We start from the raw sequence: 17,322 nt of genomic DNA, 5'->3' as shown, positions 1-17,322 counted from the left end.
CAGATTACTACCAGTGCACGCGCGCAGGAGAGGGAGAGACTAGTGTGATCCCAGTCATGTGCGCGTGTTGAAGTGTCCCTCCTCCTCCCGGTAGGTGCGTACAGGTTTACAAGTGTCGGAGCGAGTCTTCTCTGAAATTCAGGAAGAACAGAAGAAAAAAGAGAGAGAGGAGAGAGAGAAAGTCATGGACAAAGGAGGAGATTTAAAAAGAAGCCGTCGCCTCCAGTAAAGTAACCTTTTGAGGAAAGAAAAAACGTCTCAGAAAGAGGAAGAAGTGTCCGGGGAGGGAAGAAGAACAAGATGGGGATGGATTTCAGCACTCTTCGGAACCTCATCAGCAGATATGTAAGTTGTTCTTGTATCCTCCTGTTTGTTTCGCTTTACTTTTCAGTATTTCTAAAGATAAACAGAAAACGTGGGAGCTTTTTTTTTATCACTATTGGTGTCAAATTCCACTGAAGCAGCTACTCATTCGGATTAAGTTTCACTCGTTGAAAAGGGAGTGGAAGGAAAGTCAGTGGGAGATGATTGGGAAACAACCGTCACTCTTTTTATGGGAAGTTACATTATCGTCTTTTGTTATAATCACTATTCATCACTCTATTTGACTTTTGAAATAGATGAAACTAATGGGTAATTGTTGAAACAGAGAAAAACTGAAATAATGCTAAAACATGCATTATGAAATACAAAAGGGAAATTATAATGGTGTAACGGCCATAATTATGCTAGGGAATACAAATAAATAGCAAATCAAAGGGCTGTTACTATATTGGGAGAGGTTTCAATAGTTTTTAATGTGACTGAGGTATCTAAACTGATAAGCTGATTTGATTCATATGTAATTTATTGCAACATTAAACATCTGGAGTTTGAAGTTACCATTCTGGCAGGCGTGTATAATCCCATGAATGACCCAAAAGTGCATTCAAATGTAATTATTTTGATTAATTTAGAACTTAATAGTTGATTATATGTTCACTTTCAATTTTAACATACACCATGGTGGGTTGTAATCATATTTTAAAACATGCTTTATAAAAAGAAATGCTTACTTTAAACTCTCAGATTTTTTGAATGTAATTTGGCACACATCAAATGTTATCATCGTTATTTTGACTTTGGAGATATTTCCTCTTTTATATTTGCCTCTGGAGATCATTTCAAGTTCCATAGCAAATAGTAGCCAACACACACACACACACACACACACACACACTGTACAAATACATCAGCATTCTCCTTCAGTCAACAAATCGGAGTGACATTTAATAAGTGAGAGGTGGGGTAGTCACCTGTTGTAATGCCGCCTTCTGCAGAGCATGACATGTCCTGTCATGGCAGAACATGCCATGAAATGCAGACAGACAGCAGATATCACCTATATTTTCAAATGAACGAGGCGTTGTCTCAAAATCAGTGTCAAAACTTTGCAGAATGATTGTATCAGATATCAGAAATATGTATCAGAAATGTTGAATTTACTCATTTCCATTGGAACTGCTTGTGTGCAGTTCAATCTAATCTATTATGCTGCATCTCCCAGTTCAGCAGGACTTCAAATGGAACAGTCAGTCACATGAATTATGTAATCCAGTTGTTTCCCCCTCCTGCTCCGCAAATTGATGGGCAGCAGTGCAGCAGCCGGCCTATATGGCTGAGCGTTGCATTAGGCTCCACGCTAATGTGTTTGACAATAATCCAGACAGAGCAAGCGCTGCTCGCATGAGAGCTGAGGAGGTTTATACCTCAGCTTAGATCTGGTCTCCCAACTGTTGCAAATTCCTGATTAAATAAAACCCCTGCTGTGAGGAGGGTGAAATAGAGCCACATAGTAAGAAACACGCAGAGGCAAGCCTGTGACTGGTAGGATGTGGGATGCTGATGAGGTCTGCTGCTGTAATTGATCTGGATAACTGCTTTAGACAAATGGGTTAGGGTTAAATTGATTGCGTTGCCAGTGCAAAAAAAACCCGGATGCAGAGAGACTGCTGAATACTTAGGATCAGGGTTAGGAACAGTTATCTGTTTGTCAATACTGTGCTTTTATGACATATGAGTCAATACTGAGTCAGCGATATGATGGAGGATTACATCTATAAAACCAACAGAAGTATGAATTCAGTCTTCATTTACAAGCATAATAAATCAAATTTCTATGCTGTAACAAATCTAGCCAACATTTCAGCATGTGACAACAGTAAGTTCCATCAGGCCAAGAGTGTAATAGTGTAATTTCCACAGTATAATAGATTTATAATGTGGAACTTGTTCCTAAAAAGTGTTTACGATGCAGTGTTAAAGTATCACACTGGATCCAAGTAATGACAGAGCAGAGCATCCCCCAGTATCCATGGTAACATTGTGTACAAATACAATATTCCCTTTTTAGAGCTGTCTAAGCATTGGTAGCTCACACTAATTTATTAGTAGCTTTTATCTAGGAACCAGTGCACTTAGTATGCTGACAGCCATAAAAGCTTTGCATTTTATCAGTGATCAGACAGCAGATATAACAGATATAACAGCTGTGACTCACACGCAGACACATTATATAGTGTGGTATGCATCGAGGTAATTGTACCATAGCTGAACAATCATGTGAAGTTTGTAGAAACACAGCAGTCAAATAATCATAATGGAAGATTATTGGTTATTTGGAGTCTATAAGACAACAAGAAAAAGTGCAGTGTGCAGTGGCAATGCTGGCTATAATGTGATGAGTTGATGGGAGCGGTGTCGAATGGAGGACGCAGGAATAGAGCAAAGTGAGAGGAAAAGCAGAGAAGATAGAAACCAGGAGGTTGTTATGTGATATTAACAGCAGATTTCATTATAACCCTTTCATTGTTATCAAATTGTTGTAAAGTCAGACTGGATTTGGTTATTCTGGCCTTTTCATACAAATTGGATATCAGTCGGCTGCTGATATGCTGACATGATGCATATGATACAGGTGATTTATTATATGTCTATTCAATTTATGCTCCATTGTTTCTATTGGGATATTTTAGTCTCCTGTAGTGAAGGAAAATGTATATTAAACTTTTGCCATTTAATATACATGTGCTTGTGAAAGACAAATATCTCCTAGTTGTCCAGCTAAAAAATGATTGAATGTGTTTTGTAAATATGTTGGATGATTACTCATGAAATATGGGCAAAATACATTTAACACATTACTCTAATTAAGTGAACACACTACAGTACTCTAATTCAGTTTAGCTGAGATCACGTTGTACCCCTTCGATACCAGTAGTTGTGTTGTAGTGTCTCCAGTCGCTGCCATCTCTGATTAGGTAAAAGGCTGAGGATGTTATGTTATATAAGTCTGTATCTATATTTTCAAGTTGTAGAGTTGTAATCTCTGTGGCTGTCGCTCGTGTCCAGGCTGAATGAGAACAAAGTGTAATCACAGTGACATGCAGCAACACTGAGACCAAATGTACTTACTGTAAAGTATATTCACTCTTCTCTTCTTCGGCCTCTGAACGTTTAAAAAGTACCATTTATGAATGTTGTAAATCTTGTTAATTTAACTTTCTACACACTTTGGTAAATGTTGCATGTCTTTGTAATATCAACATCATCTCTTCTAACATCATCTTTTAATATCTCCTCTTTTTCTGTTAAAAGAAAGCTTAGAAAGTTTAATTGAAAAATAACTTTAATATTAAGATAACATCTATATTCTCACTGTGTACATTAACACAGTGAGAAAGTTTTTTTTTTTTTTAAATCAATGGTCTTGAAGGCACAATGAACTACAATACAACCTTTGTGTTTCGATTAAAAAAGTGATGTTTTGATCTTTTGAATTTATTTGATACATAATCAATAGTTGCAGCTGTGAATGAAACTACTCATATCATGTTAGTGTGCAGTCAGTCAGGCAGCATTCCTCTGCTGCTGACTAATCTCTGGATTCCTGGATAGGAAGTGCCTCCCCTCTCTCCCTCTCTGTCTCTGTCTGGCTTCCTGCCTTCACATAGTGGATTAAAGGGTTACCGGTGTTCACTACCTTTACCCCCTTAATCCAGTTTACAGCTATACTTTCGAGTCTAAGGCAGTGACTGATCCCATAAATGCCACCTGGTGTATAAAGTGTGTAAAGGCTGCAAAGGTTTTCTTGCACTTTTTTATACAATAGCAAGCCCTGCAGGAAGCATGTGACTGATCTGTGCATACTGTATGAGTCCAGATTAAATGTTTAGAGTGAATAGTGGCGGGTGAGCATATTGTTGTGTCTGTTTGTGTTACTGCTACTCCATGCAGGATAGTAAGCTGGGGAGGTGGAATACAGTAGTAGCCAGGTGACGCAGAGGGCAGCGGATCACATGAACGCCTTGGCTCTGTCTGGTTGTCAATAATTCATAAAGCAGACCGGTCAACAATGAGGGGGGGGGCACTGTTCACTGTGGGGTCAAGGGACGCCCAAGGGTGCTTGAGGGGATGCCAGGGTGTCACCAGCCAAATGAGGAAGGAGTTATTCCACCTATAGAAAGCATGTGTGTATAATATCAGGTTTCAGTTGAAACACAAACAGCCAATTACAATGTAGAGTGGTTTTTACTATCAGTGATGTAATGGTAAAGAATGATGTAATGATGAAATGACTCATGAAAAGTACACAGTGATAGACAGCAGGGTTTATAAGTGTGTATTTAAATGAGTTGAGTTACTTTACAGGACTCAATGAAGGACAGGCATGTTGTTGTGAAGTTGTGTTAAGGGTTTTGGGGCATGCTCATGTGTACGCCAGCAACAGCAGGTTTCCTCTCAGCCTCATGCTAATCATTTAACACCCGCCCATCCATACTGTCCACAATCCACAAAGTGCACCAGGGTTAACCTCTTTACCTTCAGGATTTACAGGCACTCACTAAGCCATTCAGTCTTTGAATTGTTTCACTGCTTGACTGGCTGCTACTTCACTTTTCAGTCACATTCAGCAGTCTCTTTTTAAGATGCAAATATAAGTCATATTTCAGCTTGTGCACGGACAGGAAAAAAAACGGTCCTCAAAGGGTTTTGTCTAAGAAAAAAAAAACAACTTACAGAGACAAAAATGCAAATGAGGCAGAGCAAAAATAAAACAGTGGCAACACAGTGACAACAGAATCCTCATTACAACAATACTCATTACAACAACTCTCCCTTTGCACTAGAAACTGAGGACCTCTGATGTCATTTGCACGGGTGATTTAGTGGTTGTCTCAGTAGGAATCTGGGTGGTGAGAAGTAAATAATAAACATTATAATAAGTACTAATTAAATCAATTACAATCATTTTTTGGCATTTCTTTTGCCTGAAAAATGACTGAATCTAATTGATGAATTGGTTAATAAAATAGTCGCTGATTGTTACAGCTCTACTTGTTATATAAGGTAGTGAGGCCCAACCTTTTTTGCTTGTGACCCCTTAAAATGAAGTTTATAGGACAGTTAAAAAGGGATTGTTCTTATCTTGTTATATTGGAATCATTTATGTTTTCAAGGCCTGTATTTCATGTGTCTGCTGTATGAAAGAGAAACGTACTGTGTCCTTGCTTTGTAGAACAGTTTAGCTCCTTGTCACACCACCCAAACAGTACCTGCTGAGGAGCGTGAGCTGCATGAAAGGCTTGTACGAGTGTCGTTGCAGTAACATGAACGGTATATTGCAGGCCGTTGAACGAGGAGACGGATGATGGATAGCCCTGAGTTAATGGCGCATAGAGGCCTCTATCCAAAGAGAGAGAGCGAGAGAGTCGTTTGAACTTGAGTCATCATAATAACATTGCTCCGGGTTTGCCAGTGAAAGTGCTGAGTGGGGCAGGTACACCTTAATGTTCTCCCTGTCTGCGGGGAATGATGGCTGGCCTTAACTGTACATTCACACAGGAAGTGGAACATTTTTTTGCAGACTCGCAAGAAATGGATCGCTTTTGGTGAGTCTTTCAAAAAAAGTCACATTAAGATTAGTGGTTAAGCGGACATCTATCATAATCATTTTAGATATCAGTGTTAGGTAAGCAAGGCCTCTTTCCTGGTGTAAATACTACTCAGAAGTTTGTAATGTTTGGAGTTAATGGGTACTTGCTTCACTGCATCAGGCAAACTTCTGGCTCAGCATGAACAACATTACCTTCACAGAATGACTTCAGGCATCAGGAGGTGCTACTTACAGTGAACTTGTATCAATCTTGTGCTCTTTCCCTCCTTTTTTCCTGACTCTGCATGCGTTTATACGGCCTGAAATGAAATGGACTTTACATCTGTGAAAGCTGGAGCCACACTATGCTTTACCCAAATGCAGGACATAGACATTTCTTACTCAGTCAGTTTTACTTTGACTTATCTTGATTTTTCCCACAATGCAAAGCTGAACATTGCTTCTCTGTTTTTTGTTTGTAGATCTAACCTGTTACATCTTCTGCTTTCAAATGCAGGAAAGGAGGTAGATCAGTTCAGACGTTTGTGTGTAACATGCCTCTTCAGACTTCTGTTAGGCTACAGATCAATGTGCATGAAGACAAAGGCTTCCACTTTGATTTTTTTCCATTGCTAAGGCATATTTTAGCATATTTTATTTTCTGCAAAGGACCACTTTGAGTTTTTAAATAGCCACAATAATTTTGTACTGGGACATAATAGAAAACACTGAGGATTTGTAGTCAAAACATGGACTCGTTCTTGTTTGTATTCATCTTATCTTTGTTTTCTGAGAATAATACCGACATGCGCTGTGTTATTCGCTACTATTGGCTGATTTATTACAGAAGATACTGTAGAGCTCCTGCAGTTTCTGCTGAGGCTGAGCTAAAAGCTTTTCAATGACATCCAAAGGGAGCATTTGTGAAGCCACTTCTGCAGCTCAAAGCCTCGTCGCAAACTGCAGCAAAACATCTCACTAACAGCTGCTTTTTCCTGATGGTCATTTCCCGCCAAGCAATAAAATATAAACGGGTATTTATCGGAAGAGCAGATGATACATGGCGGAGAATAGCGTGCAAATGTTCAATATGCAGTTGAAACCAGTGAGCACTCAAGTTATTTCCATTATTGAGCAAGTTGTGCACATGAAACATCGATTATTTTGTAACACTATCAATGCATTTTGGCAGCCTGCATTGGCTGGATTTATTTGCTGGATTGTAACTGTGTTTATCTGTGAGTGAATGAGTGATGAAGTTACACCATTGGTCAGCCTGTTAAGTGAGAGTCTTCCCATTGGCTGTTGCTCTTTCATAATGAATCAGCGTAAGTTGTAAAGTTGTTGTATCTTAAACTAACCATACTTTATCAGTTCTTAACCCAAGTAAAGAAGCTCCTCTGTATTACAGTAAGCAGTAGTAGAGTTGTGTTAAAAGCGGTCCTTCTGAGAATTTGGCAGAAACCGAGAAGAAGATGCAAGCACAGGACTGTACACTGACTGGGCGACCTATAACACAGGAGGACAATATAAATAATGGAGCTAAGTGCAGCATTACTCAGAGTGAACCCAAATGGCAACACTAAATCGTTTAAAGGTGCTACGTGTTCGCATTTTAACATGAATAAATGATCGCCACATTAATATTTCAGTGTAATTGCCTCAAACAAAAGAGGCTACCGCTAAATTTGCGATCCAACAGTACTTTTGAGATGGCGTGCCACCAGGTTGGATGAGGCACTAATTCTGCAGGATTGATTTAAAGCATGAAGCGAGACAAATGGAGGAGGACAGCATATCAGAACTTTTCCTGCAGTACAGTAGCTATTCTGTTACATTTTGCAGCGGTCTAGATTAATTTACGGTGGTGAGCATCTCAGCTACAGTAGCATCTTGGAGACAGCAGGGGTGGCAGGAGATGAGGGTATGAAGAGCTCAGTAGGCTGGCCCTCATCCAGGATTTATGCATCAAACCAGTACGCTGTTCTGCCAACGCCAGGGGCAAAGTGCATTTGTGTATTTAAAAAAAAAAACAGCATTCTGTTCAGTGAGTCATTTAACTCTGTTTCATGATCAATTATTTTATCCTGTGGCTCCAGCCTTGTAAAACACTTAGTGCACATAGAAGCAGTATAAATAAAGTCTTCTAGTCATACAATGGTTAGAAAGTTTTCACTTTACCATAACGTTACTGCAGCTGTAACTGGGATTATGCATGACAGCACTGCCGCACTCTTCCTTTTAACTTTAACAACCGGAAAGGAAAGTGTGGGGATATTGTAACTTTTAGAAATCCATTTCCACTATGGTACTCAGCTCCAGTCAGGTGACCGGTCCCATGAGGGCCACATGATGCCATTAAGTTCCCCTCACCCTCTGATTTGTCCTGTGATTTTTACTCTCAAGCTGAGATGAGATTATTCCACTTGTTGGATGCAGTTTCAGAAATTTCCATGTAAACATTTTTTTTTAATATATCTAATTTTTTTTCAGTAAGTGTGTTGTCCTACTTAATGAGCATGGAATGGCATCGTTCACTCTGAGTGTTACACTGTGACAGAAATAGAGTTGGTGGAAAAAAGAAGACATGGAGAAGGATGAACAGTCAGAGCTAGAAAAAGAGAATTAAAGATAGATGAAAGAAAATGAAAGAAGGACAGATAGAAAGGACAATTTAGCCAGTGAGATAACACAGTCAGTGGTAAAGAGAGACTGGGAGATTGTTAATCTCATGGTTGTAAAGGAGGTAATGAAGAACAAGCTGACCATATAGTCATTTTCTCCTTTCCCCGCTCTCTCACTCACATTGAGTTTGTGACAGCTGAAATGTGAGTTCGTTTCCAAACGTGCTGCAAACTAGAGGGTGAATGGAAACAGTGAGAGGGAGGCTTTAGAGGGGGACTTGAACTACAATTTGACTGCAGTTCTTTATCAGTTGATCATCATGTGATCGATTCAGAGTCCTTGGAGTCTGGACCAGCTCGACCGACCAGGAGAGCAGGCCGGCTATTCAGTCAGTACAACTGGCAGACAGACACAAAAGGAATGGATCTCTAGAGACAGGGAAAGGTCAGACAGACAGAGTGAGGCCTCATTAATGCATTTTCAACTCCTGGTAGTATAACCCTAGACTACAACATGGCTACAGTTTCTATCTGACTGACAGAGAATGAATGGACTGCAAATGCCAGTAAGAATGAAGAGACTGATTCAGGTAAAGTCATATATTTCTTAGATTTTGTGTGTTTGTGTGTGTGTGTATGCTTGTGATGTCTTGAAATGATTACCGGCAACACAAACAGTGTAATGAATACCAGTAAGCAGCAGCGTTCCTACAGGACAAACATACACACACTGAGAAGTGCTTCCACTAATGTGCAGGAGAATGACAGAGAGAATATAAAGTTGACAAATAATAATAATAATGATAATTATTATAAAGTGTTAAAAGCATTTTGGTACTTTTCTCTGAACTCCTAAGAGACAAGTAGATGATATTGCAGCAGGAAGTGAAAACAATAAATGAGTCAGATACAGCATGTGCACACACGAGCCCAGCAGTTAATGGGACTTGCACCCTAAGGAAAATAAAGATCCCCGATGAACAGAACAAACTCACAAAAGGAAAACCTCACAGGACTGCAGGTGGTTACCAATTACACCGTACTGCAGGTTCTTTCTATGTGGATCAGGGTATTTACAGGCATAAAAACAAGATTCTGTCATTAAAATGTATTTTAAAAACCACAGAAATGACCTGCAGCCAGCAGCAGATTCTCTCACATGTTTACACGTTCCTATCCATTTGATCATCACAGTAGAACATCACTTCTAATTCCAGGTATATGGCTGTGCACAGCACCAGTCACCAGTTGTTTTGCAGTGATTTGTGGTTCAGCAGTGCTCATTTACTGTGTGTCCCTGATGCTGGGATTTGATGTCATGTATCATGTGGAAGTACACACTGCAACCTGTTATCTGTTGAGCTGTAGAATGTTGATTTTGAATGGTATGAGCTTGATTGACATGTTCATGACTCTGCTGTTAGCTTGGGGCACATTTTTATTCACCTTTTTTCATGCATGATTTTTTTTACCTCAGCAAGCTCAAGCGCTGCTCCACCCAACTCCAACCTGAAATGAGGTTTAATCAGTCAGGATAAGTGAACGAAAGTATTGTCTACACCATATCCTGCACAAAAAGCATCACATATAGTTTTATCTGCCTCTTCAGCATACTTAACAAAATGTTCCAGGAGGGTGTTTACCCACTCATACGAGCCTGCTACCCTTCAGTGGCAGTCCTGGAGTTATTTAAAGCCAGCTGAGTGTCCACAGATCAATGCAGGCACTTAGTGTAGCTTGTGTACTCACATACACACAAACACCTATTAGACATATGTTTAACTGTAGAGTTTGCTGAGCCAAGGTGTTACAGATGCCATTAAATCTGTCTCCACCACTTCCTAAAGTGATTATTTGATCACATATTTACTGGAATTGGGTGTTTGAATTTGAGTTTAAAATTATAAATTATAACTGAAAAAGTATGTGTTATAGTAATTGTTTTTATACTGGAGAGATGGAGAAAACCACAGATTAGAAATGGTTATTTAGTGGAAATGACTTAACATTTTGACAAAAAAATAGCTGTTCCTCTTGCAGAAGTCTGTCTGTTTGGTCCTTTTGGACATGTTGCCCTAATCTTAGACTCATGACACATTTTTGGAAGTCAGACTGGTCATGTTTTCTGTGTGGTGTTTGTGAACAGAGGTGCATTCAGTGGCATTTAGCAATTCAACTGCTGAACGGTGAGAGATAGAGAGCCGGGGTGAAAACGACTTCCTTTTCCATGTGTGATAGTTAATGTTAGCGTACAAACTGCTGCACAACACAACTGTCATCAGCTGTTACAGTCCTGAAAACTTCCAAGTTGTTGCTTTCAGCTGTCAATATTAACTCCCATGTGACTTGAATGCAGCATTAGGTCAAGTCATGGGGGGATCATGTGACCATCAGCAGCACTCCCATCCAGCACTTCCCTCTCGTATATACTCACAGAACAGACACAGTGAAGGGAGTAGGAACAGTGTGTAAGTTTATTCCCCCCACACTCGCAGAATGAAAGGAAATCCACTATAACAGTCTTCTATCCCGCTCTGTGGTTGGTCGATTAGCCTGTCTGCCTCCTGCCTCGCATCTATCTTACATTTATCCTCTCTACTTTTATTGAATGTAATCACTGCTTTAAGCAGCTTATAGTCCACCTAAAGCAATGCCATTAGAAGAGCTTCCAATAGAGGGATTAATGCTGCTACAGAGACTCTAATGAAGATACTTGTAATTATTTGGGTCATTAAAGTGAATGTACAGTTAGAAGTCAGGTTCACACTGTAGTGAAACAGGCGACTTATCCCAGTTTCCTACTGAGATTTGCTCAGAGGAAACCAGGCTAATGAATGTCTCTGTATAGCTGGCAGAAGCACGGAGGTTACATCTCTCCTTTCCTCTTCCCACCTCTCCTCTGTATATCTCCTCTGCTTTCCTCTCCTCCTCTCTTCTCTATATCTCCTCTCCTCTTTATATCTCCTCTCTTCTCCTCTCCTCTCCTCTCCTCTTTGTATCTCCTCTCCTTACTATATCTCCTCCCTTTTGGTCATATTTCTCTTTCTCTATCTCAATAGTGTATAAAAGAGAGGAAACTGTGATTCAGTAGAAAGGTCGGTCTTGTTTGAGTGCTGTGAGATAAAACTACCTTTCTGAAATAGTATAATCATTTTTTCATATGTCCATACACGTATTTGTGTGAACTAAGATCATGCTGCATTCATCCTTTTCTAAAGAGACTGTGTCAATGCACCCGATTATTAAGCCTACAATAGATTCTACTGCACACTGGTGTTACATAATCATACTGTACAACAAGTGATTTCAGCCCGTTAATAATGGATAATATCGTTTATATAACTCCTTTCACAAGAACAAAGTTACACAGCGCTTCAAATCTTAAAACCACAAAACAAATCCACACAGAGCCTCACAGTGGTCCGCTGACCCAAATATGAAATAGAAGCAGGTGAATGTCTATTTCAGGACATTTTCTCTCAGTGACGACTGGTCTCCAGAGTGTTGGCAGCCCTGCAGCTTACTTTCAGAAGCTTTTACCTGAGGCTTCAAATCTTTATAATATAATCTCTGTTTGAACTGGATTAGAATTCATTATAATCATTATTGTGTCAGTGTTGTTATTGATCACATTATTACCAACAGCATCTGTCTTTTAGTCTTAGACTGAATATGACTTTCATTTTAAATCATTTTCACAAAATGCACCAAATTCCTGTACAGCATATTCTGATTAAGATCAAAGACGGCAGTTTATCCCAATATATGTCTCAAGCTTTTTATTCTGTCTTATCTGTCTTCCTGCCTCATGTTTACTGCATGTTTTGCAGATGGTGCCAGTTGATTGTAATATCTTAATCTCATGCAAATGCGACTAAAATGTACAGTAGATGATTTTAGGGAATTTCACTCCTGTATGTGAATCTCATCCTTAGCTTCAGGAATCCAGAGCAAATGATCTACTGAACTTAATTGTGTGTAAAGACTGAGGTCTTAGTAGTTAGTAGTTTAAATAATCAAATCAGGGACTCTAGTTAGTGACTAAACCCATTTTCTAATGAGTTAAAACAAAAAAATCCCTTTTAATCTGGCAACAATTTCAACCATTCAAGAACAACAAGAAATGGAAGCATGTTGAAAGTGTTTTTATTAGTTAAAGTATAAAATCTGGTGCTTTTTCACACATTAATGTCATGTATCATGTATAGCTGATTACTTTAGTCCACCAGCACCTATAGTCACTTTGATTTATTTATCTAATAAAATCACACAATCAATCAAACTGTCCCAATCTGTACCCCTACCACTGTCACACAGAGTCCTGATTTGTGTTGTGTGTGTGTGTGTGTGTGTGTGTGTGTGTGTGTGTGTGTGTGTGTGTGTGTGTGTGTGTGTGTGTGTGTGTGTGTTCAGTATTCCACAGTGAAGTTTAGATCATCCGCCTGTCACTCTAAGCGACGTCCTGAGTCATAAATCAAAGGTCAACGGAAGCTCGAGAGGTTAAAATCATTACATAGGCAGTAAATACAGGTCATTGTAAATAAACATGTTAGTCAGAACAGGAAGAGCAGTAGTTTCACTATTGTTTATATTTGTATGTGGTGGTAACAGGATGTGGTAGAAAACGTATCACTTATATTAGCAGTCATAGTAGTGTATCAAGTAGTAGCCTAATACTATAGTAAATGTAACAGCGGTAGTAGTAATAGTGCATTGAAATTAGTAACAGCTGTAGCAGCAGTATTGGTAACAGTAGTAATTAAAGTACTGGTTCAAATGACATCATAATAAACAAGCTGAAATTGCTGTTTTGTGATTAATTAGGTTTGTGTGTTCATTCAGTGTTGTCAGGTCAAAGGTCGAGTACTACTATTGACATATTTCATTTGACAAGCTGCTAGATTTTCTCCCCATATCATCCCTTTTGTGTTTTCCCTCATTTTACATGTAGTTTTCCTTTCTTTTTTCACTATCTTCAGGTATGAGGGCTTGCAAAGACATGCAGGTGTAGATTTATCATGATATCAGTTTCTCACACACACACACACACACACACACACACACACACACACACACACACACACACACACACACACACACACACACACACACACACACACACACACACACAGTAGTACAAATGCTGAATCGTAAAGTCCCCTGACTCTGATTAATACCAGCAGTGCTCTCCTGTGATCATCAGCGTGTGTGTAGATGGTTACAAAGCAGTGAGGACTAGAGGGGTCAGATCACTATCCCCCAGAGACACACACACACACACACACACACACACACACACACACACACACACACACACACACACACACACACACACACACACACACACACTGAGAGTTTGCTTTATAGACTGGCTCGGTTTTTAACTGATTAGTATTCAGTCCTCTCATCTCTGTAATGCCACAGTTGCTTTCTGTTTCACCTCCACATACACACACACACACACACACACACACACACACACACACACACACACACACACACACACACACACACACATACACAGACACATACAACGGTTGCACAGTCACACTTAAAAAAAAAAAAAACATGAGTCAGTGATTTATCTTCTTGTGGAGTTGCAATGGCTTTTTGAAGCTTTTTGCTTTTCTCGCCACTAGGGTCTATGTGTGGATCTTATTGTCACCACTTTTTTGCAATTACTAATGAGGAGCACCACTATAAAGGTGTAACGTGCACTTAGATTCATCTGTTGATATGCAATTATTAGCTAGTATGATTTATTTATGGTGAACAGGTGAATCATTGCCATGTCACTACTTTAACCTGTAAAGCAGTTTTTATGCATTTAAACACAAAAGCATTAGATTTTCAGCAGTGGAAACAAGATAATTGTTATTTTTAATAACTCTCAACTGCTTAGAATCACAGAAGTCTTATTGGCTCCTGATGGCTTTTATCAGCCGGTCAGCTCTTTGATTGTCCACTCAGCTCTAAACACACTGACACATAATGAGGGTTTGGCTCTGAATGTGATAACGCCGTCGTGGTTTAAATGTTGAAAGAAGGCGTTTGGGTGGATGGTGAGGATTTGTCATTATTTGGTCTGATGGGTTGGCCCAGGTGAGGCAGAGCTACATAGTGACAGATGGGGAGCACAGCTGGTGTTTAATCTGTGACTCAGGTACTGTAACATACACACCCACACTGTCACAGACAGATATCAGGACAAGTATCAGACTACACACACACACACACACACACACACACACACACACACACACACACACACACACACATAAGTCTTTAATCCTCTGCATCTTTTGCATTGTGTGTTTTTGATCTCTCTGCAGTGTGGATTTGCATACTGCAGCAGTTAATCACTTTGTTGCCTCTCAGGATTACCAGCTGACATACAGCACAAGATGTCCACAAGATAGAAAATAGCAGCGCACGTGAACTATTTGCTCAAGTGCCTTTTTTTAACTTCAAGTCCCTTTGGAGTAGCCATAAAGAAAGCTGTGACCCAAGAAAATGCTCAAACTTTCTACTTGTTGGGATTCAACCTAAGGACTGATACAGTAGTTAGCAGAAACATCTCTATTTATCCTCTTCACCCTTTTAGCTAAAACATTTTCTATGTTATATAAAGAGCAGTAGTCAACAGACGCACACACACTCACTGTATGTGTGTATTTAATGCTTAGTGATTTAGGAAAGGGGACAGGATTTATCTTATCTCCGTAGCTCAGTGACAGACAAGAGATAACGCACTCTCAAGTGGCATGTGTGCATGTGTTCTGTGATGTTTGCACATGCAACCTTGATATATGACACAGATGTGAAAGTGAGTGTGAAGGGTGTATATGCGTGTGTGTGTTAGTGTGTTTGTGTGTGTGTGTGTGTGTGTGTCCATCAGCCGTATCGCAGAGAGCAGGTTGTCGTCCGTAGCTTTTGTTGAGACTCATTTTCAGCGCTGCCTGTTGGAGCGGGAGATAAAATACTTTGGGGTTGGTCATCAGTCGAAAACAACGGCTCAGCCTTTAAAGCCGCAGACAAACAACAGTCATTTGTGTGTGTGTGTGTGTGTGTGGCAGTGATTCCTCTTTACTGCTCGCAGCGTCCTGTAAATGTTATCTTTATTTTCCAGGCATCATACAGCACTAACTACAGTGTTACTGCAGGGACTGAATACTGTAGTTGTTTTCTAGACTTTATAAAGTAAACTTCTAACAATACATCTGAATATGTCCACATTAACCCAACTAATTTCTCTGAAGTTTTTTCACTGCCTTACAAGTAAGACACACACAAAGCCGTCATTTTTCTCTATGATGAGACTGACTGGTTTATATTTATTATCTTTGCTTATCTAAATAGTGTCATTAATCTGTAAGTCATATTTAAGTCATGTGTTGGGTTATTCATGGATTTTTATGTGTGTATCTGTGTTTTCCAGGCTGTGGAATTGAATTTTCTCCATGAGCACAAACATATAAGTGTGTCTAATTTAATCAAAATGGCAACTTTATAAGATGTCTTCAAACGTTTTTGTACTTCTTTGATGAAGATGACATCTCTTCTAGAGGGAATAAGGTGAGCGGGATGAGATATTAGCTGCTCTTCTGCTATCAAACAAACACAAACACCTCCAGTCTTTTCTCCCTGAATCCATCTCTCAGCTGTGAATCTGGTGGTCCCGGTGGAGTTGGGGGATGGGGGGGTGGGGGTGGAGGTGGAGGGACGGTGCCTGCTCGTTTCAGGAAGTGTGTGTCCTCTGTGTGAGTGGGCGGGTCCAGCTCTTCCTGTTTACAATATGGTCCTCTGTTCCTGATCACAGTGGGACTTCAGTTGCCGGCCGTAATGTTGTGTTCAGGTTGTGTGGGAATTATGTGTGGTCTGATTTTTTTTTTTTTTAAAGCGCCGACTTGTTCACACATTTCAATGAGATTTATGTGGTTTTAAAAGAGAAACTGAAGACATGAGGACTGGGATGAGGTTAAGAATTAGATACACAGGTGCAGCTCATTACAGTCACCGATGTACATTCAGTACATTGGATTTTTCACCCTCCTCTCTAGGGATGTGAGTCATCTTTTCCACGGATTATAGATAGTTGACCATGTCTATGTAAAGGTCCATAGTAAGGGGTTATCTTTTACTTTACTCTTTCTCCCAAAAAGGCTAAATAATGTGTGTGCATTTGCAACTTTTAATGCAGGTTCACAGAATGTTTCCCACGCAATTTACTGATTAGAAAAGAAAGAGTGACAACTTACGGCTGTTGCACAAGGTATGTTGCACTGTCAGTTTTCAAATCACAGTCAAAGTGTTAGTTTCACTTCTTTTGAAATACACAAACACATGACAGTTCCGTACACCTGTGTGAACACTCAGGCTCCAGCATTTCCTTTTAACATACATTTTAGGTGAAAAAGAAACTAAAACTTGGGGATTTCCTCAATCTTTTTTATCAAGAAGAAGAGAAGCAGTGGAGCTTGTCTGCTCAGCTAAATATATCTTTTGAACCAGTGACTACAAAGGTTCACATTGTGCCGTTGAGTTCATGTGCGTCTGCGCTCATACATGTTTGATGTCGTAGTGATGTGTGTTTTCCTGTGTGTGTGTGTGTGTGTGTGTGTGTGTGTGTGTGTGTGTGAGATCTCTTATAGGCTCCCTACACTTTCCTGTAGCATGGCTTTAAGGAAAGTGGATGTGGGCACTGAGTGAGGCAGACAGAAACAAAGCCTGCAAGCTCTCTCCATCCCTCTCACCCGACCACAATTGTTTCCCTTCCGACTATAA

At 39.8% G+C, this 17,322-nt stretch overlaps 1 protein-coding gene across 1 annotated transcript in view; it reads left to right on the top strand.

Moving 5' to 3' along the window:
• Nucleotides 1-248: 248 nt before the first annotated feature.
• atp11a (ATPase phospholipid transporting 11A) overlaps nucleotides 249-17,322 on the top strand; it is a 38,814-nt gene continuing 21,740 nt past the window's right edge. The window contains exon 1 of the mRNA XM_062414442.1: nucleotides 249-345. Coding sequence (XP_062270426.1) covers nucleotides 301-345 — 45 coding nt within the window. The 5' untranslated portion in view covers nucleotides 249-300. The remainder of the gene's footprint in view (nucleotides 346-17,322) is intronic.

Source organism: Scomber scombrus, chromosome 24 (genome assembly GCF_963691925.1).
Source record: "Scomber scombrus chromosome 24, fScoSco1.1, whole genome shotgun sequence".
NCBI lineage: Eukaryota > Metazoa > Chordata > Actinopteri > Scombriformes > Scombridae > Scomber > Scomber scombrus.
Note: the sequence above shows the minus strand (reverse complement) of the source record. Positions and strands in the feature narration are given on the sequence as shown.